General features: G+C 39.7%; 1 protein-coding gene across 3 annotated transcripts in view; it reads right to left on the bottom strand.

The window, feature by feature from the left end:
* Positions 1–15,819, bottom strand: part of PRKD1 (protein kinase D1) — a 316,426-nt gene that overhangs the window by 15,616 nt on the left and 284,991 nt on the right. For all 3 annotated transcript variants that reach the window (XM_054027843.1, XM_054027842.1, XM_054027844.1), the window contains 7 exons: positions 14,884–15,163; positions 12,048–12,100; positions 10,414–10,486; positions 8,487–8,593; positions 7,306–7,467; positions 6,155–6,253; positions 3,840–4,107 (listed from right to left, as the gene is read on the bottom strand). In XM_054027843.1, coding sequence (XP_053883818.1) covers positions 3,840–4,107; positions 6,155–6,253; positions 7,306–7,467; positions 8,487–8,593; positions 10,414–10,486; positions 12,048–12,100; positions 14,884–15,163 — 1,042 coding nt within the window. The remainder of the gene's footprint in view (positions 1–3,839; positions 4,108–6,154; positions 6,254–7,305; positions 7,468–8,486; positions 8,594–10,413; positions 10,487–12,047; positions 12,101–14,883; positions 15,164–15,819) is intronic.

The raw sequence follows: 15,819 nt of genomic DNA on the forward strand, positions 1-15,819 counted from the left end.
CATTGGACCTGGAAGCCATTTTCAATTATCTCCTTACTTTTAGTTCCAACTTGAACCTCTCAGACTCTGAATTCATATGACCTAAAAGGGCTTCTCACCTGACCACAGGCTACAAGAACTAACTTCTTTGGAGTCAATTAAGGGTATGTCTACAATGCAAAAAAACAACAATAAACAAACCCTGCAACAGCAAGTCTCAGGCTTGTGCACAATGTGCTCGTGCTTTGGTGCTAAAAATAGGTGTGTAGGTGTTCCTGCTCAGGCTAGAGTTTAGGCTCTGAAACCCACCTCCTCTGCCAGGCTTCAGAGCCAGCACTCCAGTCCAAGCAGGAACACCTATGTGTTTAGTTTTAGCATTGCAGTGCGAGCATGAGTCTGTAGCCCTGGGCCCTGAGATGCACTGCTGCAGCCTTTTTTTTTCACTGTACACATACCCTAAGAAAGTAAATATCCCCTGAGGTCTCTATCCCTTTGTTCAAGAAAACATTTTATCCAGCATGTCTTCATTGTCTCTGCAGTGCTTGCTCAGCTGCACAGGGGTATAGTATACCATGTCAGACGTCAGTGCATGCTTCATTAGGCTATATGATTTTCTTATGTCATTCACTTATCCCAGTCCCCAGATTTCTAATGTAAAATCCATCAGGTACCTTCAGGGCTGCTGAAACTTTTATTTTTTGAAAAATGTTCCTTAAAAATTTCCTCACAAGAATGTTCCTTTTTATATGTGTTGAAAGTTACTGAAAAAGTGAATATCAAAACCATTTTCATAACATTTTAAATAAAAATAAAATATATTAAAATAATGAAAATTTTAAAAAATTGAAAAGTTAGTCCGTTTGAACATTTCAGAATAACTGAAATCCCTCCCGATAGGTTTTTATTTTTTGTCCAGCTATAGTATGTTTCAACTATCACTGTACTATCGAGAATATAATCTAGACAAGAATTGGCCCCAAAATAGATAGCATGCATCTGTTTTTGAACATACTAAAGTTAATGGGTAGTGTTTAGATGTGAGAGTTTTATTTAGTCTATGTTAGAGATAAAATCCAGCTTGCGAAATTTGGAGTTGCATTCAGATTCCAATTTCCTGCCTGAATTCAAACAAATTCAGGTTGTTGTGACTGGGGATTTTGGTTCAATTCATCTCCAATACGGGCTAACTGATCAAACAATGAAGTAACTGTAAATATATAAAACAACCACAATGTGTAAGCAATTTTTAAAATCAATGATCTTTTGTTAAAATGTATGGTGGTTCTCTTCCCCTCCCCCCATTTTATATATGACAAGCTCAGACTCTCCATTCTGCAGAATTATACCTGATGACTCTCCTAACTGAGGATGTGACTCTGGAAAGGGTAGAGATAACACCACAGCAGGTGGGTTTTCCATAGATGCTTCTACAGAATCTTCAGCTGTGAATGTAGAGATTGATCTTCTGTCTGCCGTAGTGGGGACTTGTGGGAGACAATTTCCTGCTGCCTCTTCTGTGTTGATTGCTGTCTGCTTATCTCTCTAATGCCAGGTAAAGCATCGTGCACAACACTCAGATTCAATCAGAATGCATAATATAAAAAGTTGTGGAGGTTTTTGGTGGTTTTCTATGTGTACTTTTCTACAACATTTTAAACTCTTTTTTTCAGTTGATTTTATCAAACTTTATTCTGCCACTGTAAATGCAGCAACAGACACAATGTATTCATTTATCTAGCACCTTTCATCCAAGGGTCTCAAAGCACTCTATAAACAATTAATTAGGCCTAAAAGTAGTCCTTTGAGGGAGGTATTATTATATATATTTTAAACATGTCAGCGGTGGCACAGAGAAGATAGTTAATTTGTCCAAAGTCACATAATGAATCAGAGACAGCAATAAAAGCCAGACTCCTGCTTCCAAGTCTCTAACTTCCAAGTGTTCTAACCACTAGAGGAACATTCCCCAGGATATTTTAAATTCTACTTCTTTAACTCTCATATTGTCATATGTAGTTAAATTAGGATTCTATTATTTCTATTGATTTTTTTTTTTTTTGCTTCAACATTCACCAAGGAAGTTTAGAAAAAGAAATATTTTTGGATGTGGGGGTCGAGAGAGAAATAAGATAGAACAACTGTTTAAAAATGGAAACTCAACTTGGCTGAGGAAATCCATTACACACAAACACTTTGTGGTGAAGTCAGGCAGCCATCACCTGAAGGCAGTTAGTTTTCAGTCAGCCCTGTTTGGTTAGGCCTGGTTCAGATATTTAACTACTCTTGGTTGATGATCTCCCTAGAGACATCCAAGGTCAGTTATCCATACTGATTCTTTTATATTTAACAGCAGTCTTTGATACTATTGACTAGTGCTCTAGTTCCCAGTGTCACACTTTTACCTGCTAAGCCTTTCCCTCCACAGTCTCTCCTGTGGTGCTGTTTTCATGTTCTGCTCCTGAAAACCAATCGGTTTGTGACTCCCTCTGCTCTGTAATTGTTTAATTCCCCCTTTACCTCACCTACAGAGACAGTGGCAAGATACAGAAGCAATCTGTAGATGAGAAGTGGGTTGTAGAGATAGGTGGGGATGGAGGAAGAGGAGGTGCAGAGGCAGATAAGTGCAGCAGCAGGGAGACAGTTCAACCTCAAATCAGGGAAAGTGAGCATTTCCCACAAACAGCAGAGAGCAGCGTCCAGTTGCATTTATGCTTTGGGAGCAGTGGAAGGTGGCCCCCAGAAACTGATTTGAGTTAGGGGAGTAAGCAGTATTCAGCCCACAGAGGCATAATGCCCTGGAGGTAGGGTCACCACCTGTCCAGCTTTCCCCAGGATCATCCTTTTTTTGAGGCAATTGTCCCAGGAAATCTGTAAGTATTCCTGGGACATTAAAAATTCCAGTTTTTGTCAGTTGTGTAATAATATACCATTCACCACAATTTTGATCAAAGCTTCAGCTGTGGAGGGGAGGGTTAAGGAGCTCAACCAGAAAGGGGAAGGGTCACATTGTGCCTAGCCCTGACAGCTTCCAACAGAAACACAATTCCACTCCCCCTATCCGGGTGGCTGGTTGCTGGCTACCTTGGCTCTGACCACTCCCAGAGCATAACCACAACACCTCCAACTCGAGAACCGGGCGTGGCCAGGTTATTATTGAACTTATTGAAAAAGCAGAGACCACACAGGAAAGGCTCCGGCTCCATGATGGATGTTCTGTTTTTTTGTACCTCAGAGGTGGCAACCCTACCTGGAGGAACTATCAGTACTGAAAGCGGCAGGGTAAGGCAAGAAAAAAATGCACTCCAACTTGCTGCTCACACACCCAGCATCTCTGAAACATCCTTCCTGCCTGAACCCACGGTGTCCAAGGGTCAGAAGTCACTCCAGTTGTTACAATACAACATGTAGCTCAGAGTGCTCTTTTAATCCTTATAGTGCCTGAAGAATTAAGGAACACGAACATAACTGTGCCCCTCACTCAAGGCCCTCTTGCCCAGACTTTGTCTAACACTGCACCCCCACACTCTGAAATGCACTATTTCACCACAAGTCAGACAGTGCAGGAGGTACAGAATATTAAATCCTGTGGAGACTCAAGAAAAATTCTCATTGCATCACACTATTATTTCCATAACAAAAAGCTCCACACTGAGAACACAAAAGTTCATTGTAATTTAACAATGATCCTAATGGTAGAAGGCCTAACAAGAGTGATGTTTTAAAAAGTTAGAATGATACTTGATTTGATTTGTAATTTTAATCTCTTTTTGTCACTTGTCAAATGGAGAAAAACCCAATATAAGGCAATATAGTTATACTGTATAGGCATACAGATTCTAGAATCAAAAACAGGATGTTACCTTCATGAGAGATTTCCTTCCAGGGATTTGGTGGGTACATGAAAGCAGCATTCTGGATTTGGTCATGAATGTCTTCATCTTCATTGAATGGAAATGTACCACTAAGGCTCACATAAATAATGACACCCACAGACCACATATCCAAAGACCTATTATAGCCTTTGTTTCTCAGCACTTCTGGAGCTAGGTAAGCTGGTGTGCCCACTACTGAGCGTCTGAATGACTTCTCTCCAATGATTCGGGCAAAGCCAAAGTCACAAAGTTTTACCTGTTTGAATAAAGTGTTATAATAAAATCAATAGAAATAACATTTTAATTTTGTTTTACTGTCTGCCTACTTCAGATGCTTTTGTAATTCATTGCTGGGGCTCAGGGGTGGGCTGTGTCTTTGTCCTGTCTCTCTCGGTCTCTCCATGGGCACCTCTTTCAAGTAACAGGCCTATGCATGCACTTCTCTCAGAGGGGAATCACACAATTCAACCCACTGTTAGCCTTGATCAACAGTTTCCCATCTGTGCTTTCCTCAGCAGGTTCAAGGAACTGTGACCAGTTGGTACACACAGTGACACCAGATACTTTTTTTTTTTTTTGAACAAGCTATTTATTTATCTATAGGAACATAACAAGCAGAGAGAAAAGGATTAAAGCAACAAAAGCCTAAATACGTAAATGTTAAGCCTAACATTTCCTTCAATCAGTTAGATAGGCCAGATGTAGTCTTGGTATCTCCCTGCTCTCCTGAGGACCAAGCTACTATCTGCTCTTCTGCAGACCTACATCTCCCTGTCTCTTCAGAAGCTTAGCCTTTAATCACTTTCAAGCTCCTTGTTTAAGAGTTCCCATCTAAAAGTCCCTGCGATTTCAATATGGGATCACCCCCCAGGGGCCCAGTCAGATTCCCAATTCCAAATTACTGTAAGCAAACTTAAAAGGAATTATAACCTCCACTATCCATTTCAGTACCAGCAGCTGGGGATATCTACAGCCATTTACTTTGTTTCTTGCCAACCAAAACTAACTAAGACTGATTTCACCCTTAGATACCCTTTAGCCTGAATTGCTATGACCACCAGACCCACAGATCTCTCTCTCTCTCTCTCTAAAATGTTCATGAAATTAATACAGATATTTCCCACATTCTTCACAATCATGGACCAAATTTTCAGACAGACAGATGTGTGATTATTGTGGCTGTGTGTGCAAATGACCAATCAGCAAGGCCAAACCCATCCATTTGCATGTGTAAAACACCTGAATTGCATTTTAATATTGTACAAATTAGATGTCCAATTGTCTGCAAGTTTCTGCACACAAAGTGACATGGCTGATTTTTTGAAAATCAGGTCAAAGATTATTGCAAAAAAAAAAAAAAAAGACTAGAGTCCAAGATTTTCAAAAATAGCTTGTGATTTTGGATGTATCTAGTTGGGTACACATAAACAAATGCACACAAAATCACCAGTCACTTTTGAAAATCCTGGTCCATACAAATAACCATAGCTAAAACGACGATTGAGTAATGGGTATTTTTAGTAAAAGTCATGGACAGGTCAAGGGCAATACATAAAAATTCATGGGCTGTGACCTGGCCATGACTTATACTATAAATACCTCTGGCTAAATCTTAAGGGGGTTGCTTCTGGGGGGCACTGGGGCTGCTGCTGGAGGGTAGGGGGGGAGCGGAACATCTGGAGAAGCTGCTGCTGGGGGAAAAGCCGGGGGGGTTCTGCTGGGGTGGGGGGAGGATGTCCCGGTGAGCTGCTGCTGGGGGGTGGTCACTCTTGGGGACTGCTGTGGTGTGGGGGGGGCCAGGGCCAGCCACGGCACCAGCAGCTGGGGGCCGCTGGCAGCGACTGCACTGGCAGGCTGGGGACCGCCACTGGAGGAGCGGCTACTCCAGCTGCCCAGGGTCTGCCGCTGGCAGCGGCTGCATGGGCCACCTGGGGACCACGGCTCAGGCAGTCCCTGGGGCCAGCCACACCAGTTGCTGCTTGGGTGGTCCCCAGAACTAGCTGCCCGGGGATGCCTGAGCAGCAGCTGGTGCGGCTGGGCCTAGGGCCACTCCAGCAGCGGATGGTGCAGCTGGCTGTAGCTGTCCCAGGGGCCACCTGAGCAGCTGGCCCTAGAGCCAGCTGCTTGGGCGGCCCTAGGATCAGCCACACTGGCCCCCGCAGAAGTCACAGAAAGTCACGGAATCTGTGACTTTCCGCGACCTCCGTGACAAAAATGGAGCCCTAACCATAACTAATATTATCTAACGTCAGGACTTCTTAATGTACATCAATGTTTATATAGAGAGAATGTGTTCCACTTGCCTGTGGGAAAGGATCGGCTGATGCTAGCAGTACATTTTCTGGCTTGAGATCACAATGAACAATATTTTTAAAGTGAAGATGCCTCAAGGCAACAAGGATCTATGAAGAAATACATAATCATTAACATTCAGTTTAGAATTTCATTCTATTTATTTTTAATTTCAATTCCTGACAGTAATATCAACAACAATAAACAGAGGATCATTGATTACACTTCAGAGTTTCTTAGAGAAATACAAAATCAAATAGAAACATAAATTTTACCAAACTTCCAAAAAATGGAGTTGCTAAAAAATTCTATTATCATCACTGGCTATTATTTATAGAGTGCCTGAAAGTTTCCTAAATGCTTTACAACATGAAATAAGATAGCTTCTTGTCCCAAACAGTTTACATTCTAAATGAACACACAATTCACAAATTTTCACAAAATTCCTTTCCTTGAGTTCTGGAGTCCTACTTTTTCCCCCTGAAATTTTGGGACTCCAAAAATGCTTCATAGTTTGGCTTGCAAAGCTCTACTGTTCAAGTTCTACATTTTATCATTTTCAAAATGTGCATTCAAAGTTTTCACAGCAATTATAGCTTGTGGAAAGAAAATAGGGAGGGCCACCTGGATCCACAGAGGGATTAGGTATTACAGTGGTAAACATGCCTTTAGCCCAGTGGTTAGGGTACTCAACTGGGATGTGGGAGACACCACTTCAATTCCCCTTTTCTGTCTGATGAGTAGAAGGGATTTGAAAAGTGAGTGCCCTAATTACTGGAGTATAGAGTCCTTTTCATTCTGTCTCTGACCCACTTAATATTTAATTACAACAGAACAGCTTCAGCAAGCGAGGCAGACCCCTGCATCAGAATATACCGTAGTCCAGTTGTTAGAGTGCTCACCCGAGTAGTAGGGAACCTCTGTTCAAATCTCCCCACCACCCTAACTGTCTTGTGTGGATATTAGGCATGCTGAGAGCATGCCTACTGGATCGGGCCCTGTGGGGATGATAGGCAGGGCATACGACGGTATCAACACAGTCCTTAATAATATAATACCAGGTTTAAAAAAATTACTGGTGTAAATTATGACAAAGGAAAATGTAGCAAATAATGATGACACAATGTTAAATATCTTTCTGGCTCTATAATTAGGTTCTTACCTGGGTAATTAAAAACTTTGTTATTCGTTCTGGCAATCTGCCTTTTTCACTTGACAAGATCATCTCCAACATGTCTCCATGGAGCTTTTCCATAACAACGAACACTCTTTCCGGTGTCTCAAACATACACTCCAGATTTACTACACCAGGATGATGAAGGTTCTGTTAAAGACAAATACAGCAATGAATCAAATGAGTTTTTCCCCAATACTGTAGTGAGCTCTATTTCTATATAGCTGTTCAGACTTCAGGCCCCATACACCCCATTTTATTAAAAATAGACAGTTGAACATTTTAGGCATAATTTCAAGGTCTACAATTTTTTCTCATCCATATCTGCAAACTTTCAACTTGCATTTTACGACCATAAAATGGTAATTAGGTTTTAATTAACACCCCATCATGCACAGATTAATTTCTATGGTAGCCTGTCAGAATGTATGGTTTCTAAGCCCATTTCATATTATTTTAAAACCAATTGTGATTGAGGCCCCATTGCTCTATATAGTGAACCAACAGATAAAACAGTATTTCTGTGAAAAAGTTCTTAAGATTTTCAATGATAATTTAGGGAAGGGCCTGTTTAAAAGAAAACATATAGTGTCTTCCAGGGCATGCAATGTGCAGAAGACCAATGCTGCAACAGCTCAATCTGTCCTATGGGGAGGAGACCTCCAGTGCAGAAGGGTAAAACTAAAAACAAAACCAATAATCAAAAAGCTAGTTCTGTGCCTGGAAGTCGTGAAGCTTTTACTGATGGTGGTCTGTGAGCCAGAAAAAACACATGACTTTACGATTCCAAGTGCAGACATTTATCTATCAGGATCAAATGACACAGAGGTACAGTTACTCCTCATCAATAAAAAGCACATTGACTGGCCAGCTCACAATAATAAACATCTGTAGCATTTAATTATATCCCAGTACATTTTTTCTATGCTCTTTATATGGATGCTGATTAGCCAAGCCTGTAATATTTTGGTAAGAATTATTTAAAGCAGTTGTTTTCAAATCTTTCTCAAAAAGAAGCATCACTTAACACATTTAAGATCTTTATCAAGGACTTCACTGCACCATTCAAATGAAATTAGCTATCACCCAGATTGGATCATATGAATTTTACATCACGATAAGTGAAGTTAATACAGTAAATAAATGGTAATAAAATAAAAAAAAAATACCTGTAAAATTGCAACCTCATTACGAAGTTGGCTTTCTTGTTTAGTTGGAAATCTTAGTTTGTCGATGATTTTAATTGCAACATCTCTTCCTGTTTTGCGATGTTTTCCTGCACATTATTAAAAAATACACCAATTAGCATGATTGGAGATGATAAGCATTTGATTTTTTAGATCTCATCTTCACGGTATTTTATGAGGACAACAATCAAGCATTTTCAAGAGAAGGCTTGCGATCAGTAGAATTGTATAAGGCATTAGAGGTTTTCTTTTGTTTTTTTTTTAAGCAAATGAGCATTTCATATGTTAAATAAATCATCATTTGACAAAGCTGCTCAAACATGATATTAATTTGGGCTATACTCAAGAAAAGAAAAGAAAAGAAAAGAAAAGAAAAGAAAAGAACCTGTGTAGTCAGACCTTAATAATTCAACCATATGATTTTCAGACTATGGACTCAAAGCTGCAAGATTCTGAACACTATGACTCCAACCCAGCAAAGCATTTGAGTAGTCCCATTGAAACTACTCACAGGCTTAAGTGCTTTAATTGATCATCACCTTGCAGGATTAACTCCTATGTATTTTACACGTGATTCACAAATAGAATCTCATTATCTCAAAAATATGAACATACTTCATTGAAAATCATTCCAAATTAGCTAATGTGCTCATTGTTTATTTCTCACAGCACTAAATTCAAATGAGGTAATTTTTTGATATAGTCTGAAAGATAAAAAGGAAATACAATTTTATGAGGTTGATCCAGCTCCATTCCTAAGCATAAACCTATATCACCTCATTTCCGATTAGTTGCCCTATACTAAAAGCTCCCTTTTCTTTCTCTCCATTGACATGACATTCAGGCCATTACTAGAACCAACTTTCCAATTATGTCTTAATATCTATTTTCCAGAGGGAAAGTCATATTGTAATACGTTTGTGACACTGTGTTTCTATTTTCTTCTTGCTTGACAAAAACAATTATTTTCCCACCCTTCTGACAATAGTTTAAATGAAAATAATTTCCCATACTATGGAGTTGCAGTAGCAGCTCCTTATTTAATTGTTGTTATAGTCTAATGAAAGGATTTTTGTAAAAATAGCAATGACACGGTAAGGAACATTCACATTTTACAAGCAAAAAGCCCCCCGCCCCCAACTGACACCCCTGTGAACTCAAGTCAGAATCTTAAAGTCAAGCTGTGTTCTTTTTGGCTTATAAATTATTGCCAGAAAAAGATTCTGCAATTCAAATTCAGTGAACAATTCTGTTCATGATTTGCAAGCCAGAAAAGAATCCTATTTACTCTCCTCTAGCTACGTTCGCTCTGCAGTGCTGATGAAAGTAAAACATAATAAAAACTTACATTTGTCATTAAGGTCAGCAGATATGACTGAATAAAAACAGGGAACTTGAGTAAACAGATTCTGATTTTACATACAAAACAGTACTTTCCATCTGAAATTTGGCATGTTTTATCTCTTGCCAGGAGACTTTTTTCCCCAAAGTTGAAATGGATCAGATGAGTCATTCATGAGATATGTGACTTTTAAAACAATAGTATTTCTCTTTCGAAAAAGGTGTGACTTTTTTTTTGGCCCTCTCATTCAAGAGACTTATGTCTGTGAACTTCAGGTTTACTGTGTTCACTAAACCTTATAGAGAATTTGTGCGTAATATCTGTGCTGGGTAGAGAAATGAAGCTGCCAATTATAAACAGAATAAAAATAAAGTAACATATTGTAAACTAAAGCAAAATAAAATGTTTAGTTTCTTAGTAGGAAATATATTAAACAGACAGCTAATTTCCTGAATGGTACAGATTCATTTCAAAATCCAAATACCCTGAACGTTTAGGAAATGTTACCTGTCATTGAGACTTGTTTTTTTTTATATCAAAAACATATTAAGAAACAATTGGTCCTACCTCCATAAACAATTCCAAATTGTCCCGATCCCAACACTTCATCTGGGAAGATTTGGTATACTGTACTAATATCCTGTCGGTATAAATATAATGCATATTAAGCATTGAGATATGGAAATAAAGTCTTCTTTTGAAATATTTTTCAAATGGGAGCTAGCATATTTTTAGAATAGCACATTTTAATGAAATGTTAGAGTAACAGAGAATCTTGGGGCATCCAGATGGATTTTCTAAAGCAAACAGCTAACTGTGATCACAGCGGGGAACGCAGTAACCATCAACTAGACAATATTGGCCCCTCAATTTTTATGAGTGGGTAGAGGTGCAGAATTTAGAGACTCTTTTTTTATGTTTTCCAAGCCCACAGCCAGAGAGAATAATGTCAACAAGTTGTGAGTCTGAGAAAACCCTAATAATTTTAGGCTTCAGATTCTTTAAACTTCTTCCCCAGCTGAGAGAGGTGCAGAAAGAAAAGAGCTCCCCTCGATATTAGGGTATTCAGTGAACTCCCCCTCATCAATTCCTAGTGCCTAATTGCAGGGTAGAGTAAGAGGCTTGTGTAAGACAGTTGGCAGATTAGACAGTTGGGGCTGACCAAATAAAGGGCAAATGCCCAAGTTTAGTTCCACATCCCTATCTTCAGGGCTGTTATTTAATAAATGGAAGGTGCAGAAAGGCTCAAAATGATATACAACTCTTTTAATAGAGCGTGTTTCTGTTTTCTGCAGCTGGACAGGAGGTAGCTCTTTCCTGGCTAATATGGAGAGCTACAGTAGGGCCTCTGTGATCTTAGGTCTCTCTGGTCTGTGATCCCTGCCTATACATATGTTTACACTGCAAGCAGGAAGTATAGACATACCTGAACTAGCTTTAATCTAGGTAACTTGTGTACCAGTGCACTGAAGCCATAGTACTACAAACTTTTGTGCAGCTACCCCCAAGTTAATAACCAGGGTTCCAGGCAAGCTTGTTTAGCCTGTGCTGCTGCAACTTCACTGTTCTGGTACTCGATCTAGCTAGATTAAAGCTAGCTCGAGTATGTCTATGCAACCTCATGACTGCAGCATAGATATACCTTTAGAGTCAGGAAGCCTGCAGGTCACATAGTTGTTCCTAGTCATGTGTCCTGTTAACTACAGTTCCCAGTTTTAAAGGGATCAAGGGCTGTAACCGGTGCACTGAGATGTGCACCCATGAACCACAGATCCAGGCCCTGGCATAGCTCCATTCTTGGGAAGATGTGCAGTGCAGAATGCCTACTCTTTCTTTGGCAACAGGAGAATGTATATTTACTAAGATTTGAGACTGTCCTCTTAGGTGTATATTTTGCAGTCCTTCTACAAACAACACCTATGCAGGCCAATTTTACCTGTCTTGCCTTTAATAATCAACATACTGCAACAAAAGTTAACTAAGCTACCCATTCAACTAAGCTACCAAAATGTAATTCTTCTGTCTGACGAAAAGAGTACTGCAAGGGAGATTTCCTTAAGACCTAATTGTATTTCTGCAAAATATCACCAAGTGAAAAATGTCTGATGAGCAATTCTCTCAAACACTCCTCTTACCAAAACAGATCAATTTCTTCACAGGCTTTATCATATGTCTAACACCAACATTCAGAGAACACTCACCACATTTTCTTGAATCTGGCAGTTTGATACTGAAATACTGATGGATATATCCCCTGGGGAAAAAAGTGAAATAAATACTCTAGATCAGTGGTTCTTAACCTTTACTGCAACCTGCACCCCTTTGGTTCTCAAAAATATGTTCTCGTACCTCTTATAAAAAATCATTAAAGTAGGTCAGTTCTTTAAACCTAGATATATCATAACTATAGAATGAAAGAGATAGAATTATATATTTATTTAAATTTTGCAGTTCAAATTTAACGCAGTAATCGTTAAAAATGTATAATGTTAATAAATACATAGGTTTGATGAAACAAAGTAGTTATACGTATGTGCCTGTGCTTAATTTGTGTTTTTGATTATTTAAAAAATCATCTTCTTTGGGGTTATTCTAAAAAATAATCTAATAATCTTCTAAAAAAATCTGACATGTCTTGCACCCCCAGAAAGGGCATCTTGCACCCCAGGTTAAGAACCACTGCTCTAGATAGTTGTGCTTTTAGTTCAAACAGTTACTAAAAGTCTCTTCCTATAACATTATATTAATACCTACTGACAATCCAGAAATTGGACCAATTAGGTCATCTTGTTCAGCTCCCCGCCAAGACTGTATATAGTCCACATTTACATGATTTGAGCAATTTGGCTTCCACTTCCTTTTGGATGTGATTCCAGAGTCTGACAAAATTTCATTATTTAAATCTTTCTTTGAACAATTTCATGCTATTACTACTGCTTATCACCTCTTCATCACTTTAATCAATTCCATTCTATCCTTGGCATTTACACCTTTCAAATATAATTTTTCAGTATGTAAATGTCATTGCATGTGGGGCAATTTATTACTATTTATTACTGGTTTATGGTGTTACCCTTATTACCCATTGTGCTTTCCAGACCTTCAAGAGGGAACAGTCATACAAAGCCTATATATTGTCTTGAGGGGCCTGAGGTTGAGTTTTCCCTTTCTAAAGGTTAGATCTCAACCACCTGAAGACAAAGAACCCTATTCTATTCTATATTGGTTCTTATAACACCCTCACTACAATAGTATCTGAGGACCTTCAAATAGTCTATTAAGCAACATGACTAATCTCTGTCATGTGTGGCTCATTCTCTTTCTCATCCTCTGCAGTGTTTTGTTTTTGTAAGACAGGATTCAAAATGTACATTCTGCTCTGTGTTTACATTTGAGAAGGCAGGTCAAAGAGCCTTGCACCTTGAGCGGAAGGTGGTGAAGACTGTGACGGTCTTTAGTTGCTGTAGGAGTTCATTCCACAGTCTTGGACCAGCCCTTGAGAAAGCAATGTCTCCTGAGCACCTGAGCTTTATTTACCCTATGATAGAAAGTTCCATTACGCCTAAGGAGTGGAGTTGTGAGCAACATCTTCATCCCAGACTTTAGTCGATCTTTGAACACCTTGAAAACAAGGACTGAGACCTTCAACTTAACTAAATTGTATGGGAAGTCAATGAAGAGAGCAGAGGACAGGTTTGGTGTGCTTTTTGTAGCTGGTGTTGCTGAGGAAATGTGCTTCAGTGTTTTGTACAAGCTGGAGTTTCCTAAGGACTGGAGGTGTGATGCCCAGGTATACCGCATTAATATAATACTTCTAGTCAGTCAGAGAGCACAGAAAATGCTACTCACTGATGCTGCTAGGTGAGAGCTTAGAATGAGTGAGGAGTCTGAGAGCACTCCTAAACTCCATACTGAACTGACCAATTGTGCAAGTTTGCTTTCAACCAAAGGAGACTGCACTATAGCTGTCTTGCTTGGGTTCAGCTTCAATCTGCTGTTTTTAATCCATGAACTGATTTTGTCCCAGCACTGGGCCATCTGGGTGATAGTTGTATAAGTCATATGTGGCGAAGTGTAAGTAGAGCTTTGTGTCGTTCACAGATCAGTGATCTAGAAAGTGGAAGAAACTCTATCCGGTCCACAGGGAAACAGCAATGGGCCCCTACCAACTCAGCAGATGTTTTTGTTGGCAGGAGAGCCACTATTACCCCAAGAATAGGCAGGACTACAGGGGGCTCCATATGGAGCTGAGTGAGTGCCTTTATCTGGCTCTGCCCACCGGCAAGCCCTCCAACAGAAGATGATCAATGATCAGAGGAAAAGCCTACACTTCACTATTGCTCTAAATAACCCCAAATTGAGAGTGGAATATTTCCTAGCCTTCCTTGAAATATAGTTTTTTTCAAAAAACAAATGAAACTCCTATGACCCAGCTCTTGTCCCATCCTCTCCATCCCTTGGTTCCTACCCCCCTCACACAAACCGCTGCATAACTCCACTTGAAAGGAAAAGGAGGGTACCCACAATCAGAAAAATGGAACAAAAGGAAGTGAGAACTCAATTACAGACTCTCCAGCAACCCAAAGGTGCATAACCTTCTTTATTCTTGTTGGTCTTGCATTGGCCTCATCCCCCAAGTGCAAGCAATGTATGCAGCCTTCTGGGGCTCAGGCTCCCTCAGTACACTATGTGCCCTAGTCTGAATACGGTCAGTAGTCATGTCAGTAACTCCAGTTATGAGAAGGAGGATGCACTACTTTAGGACAAGCTCTAAAGTTTCTTGTACATTGTTTGCTTGCTAATAAACTTGTATATTGAATATGCATACACTCATGTAAAACTTAGCCCAAAATGTTCTGGTGAGAAACTGCAAACAACTTAAAATATATGGATGGCCAGCTCCTCCACAGGAGTACATGGGCACAACCTTGTTGACGTCCATGGAACTATGCTCATTTACACCAATGGAAGATCTGGTCCATATATATTTTAATCCACTGCCTTTATGTAAAGATGGAACTGGGTAAATCAACTTACTGTGCAGGCTGGGTCCTGATCCAACTGAAGCCCCTTTAGGAATGACAGGCATCAGAGCATGCTGAATTGCCATCTCCCACATTCTCGCAACATCCAGACCAATGCCACTGGTGAGAGCACTATTATTCAGTGGTACACTTGAGAGGTTTTCTAGGTTTTCTCCAACATAATAAATTATATTTGCTGTGGTTATTTCAAAGCAATGGGGATTGGCTTCTTGCGACAGTAAAGAAAAATTTTTTGCAGGTTCCAGGGACAAAATTTCAGATAATGGAATTTCCTGAGGAGAGAAGATATTTACTTTTTTTTCCAATAAGATCTATCAACATGCTGTCAAATAAGATTAAAACATGGACCACATTTAATTTCATTGTGATTGTGTAACTAAAAGCAATGTGTTTTTATAAACTAACATAGAGACTAACCTTGTAACTTGGACTTCACAATGCACAGGTCTGTTTGGGAGGCAAGTGGTCCTTTGCAGGACCAAGTAGCGCTTTTAAATGATAATTGTGAATTCAACACAGAGATGAAGTGGGCAATGTCAGGCAGGTATGAGTAGGGCTGCTCCATACATAAGCAGACCTCCATTAGAAAAATAATTGCCACATTTCTGATAGGTGCTGGAACTAGGGGTGCTGCAGCACCCCCTAGCTTGAAGTGGTTTCCATCATATACAAGGTTTACAGTTTGGTTCAATGGCTCTTAGCACCCCCATTATACAAATTGTTCCAGCACCCCTGCCCTTTCTTGCCATAAGTAAGGTATATGTGTAGGAGAATTCAGCTGCTTTGAAGTGAGAGAGAAGACACAAATTAAGGCCCCATTCACAACAACACATGATCCTGTGTTTAATGACCATTAACTTCAATGGGACCTATTTAAAGTTAAGTACATGCTTAAGTGCTTTCCTGAATCAGGGCCCAAAAGGTCAAA

This window comes from Malaclemys terrapin, chromosome 4 (assembly GCF_027887155.1).
Source record: "Malaclemys terrapin pileata isolate rMalTer1 chromosome 4, rMalTer1.hap1, whole genome shotgun sequence".
NCBI lineage: Eukaryota > Metazoa > Chordata > Testudines > Emydidae > Malaclemys > Malaclemys terrapin.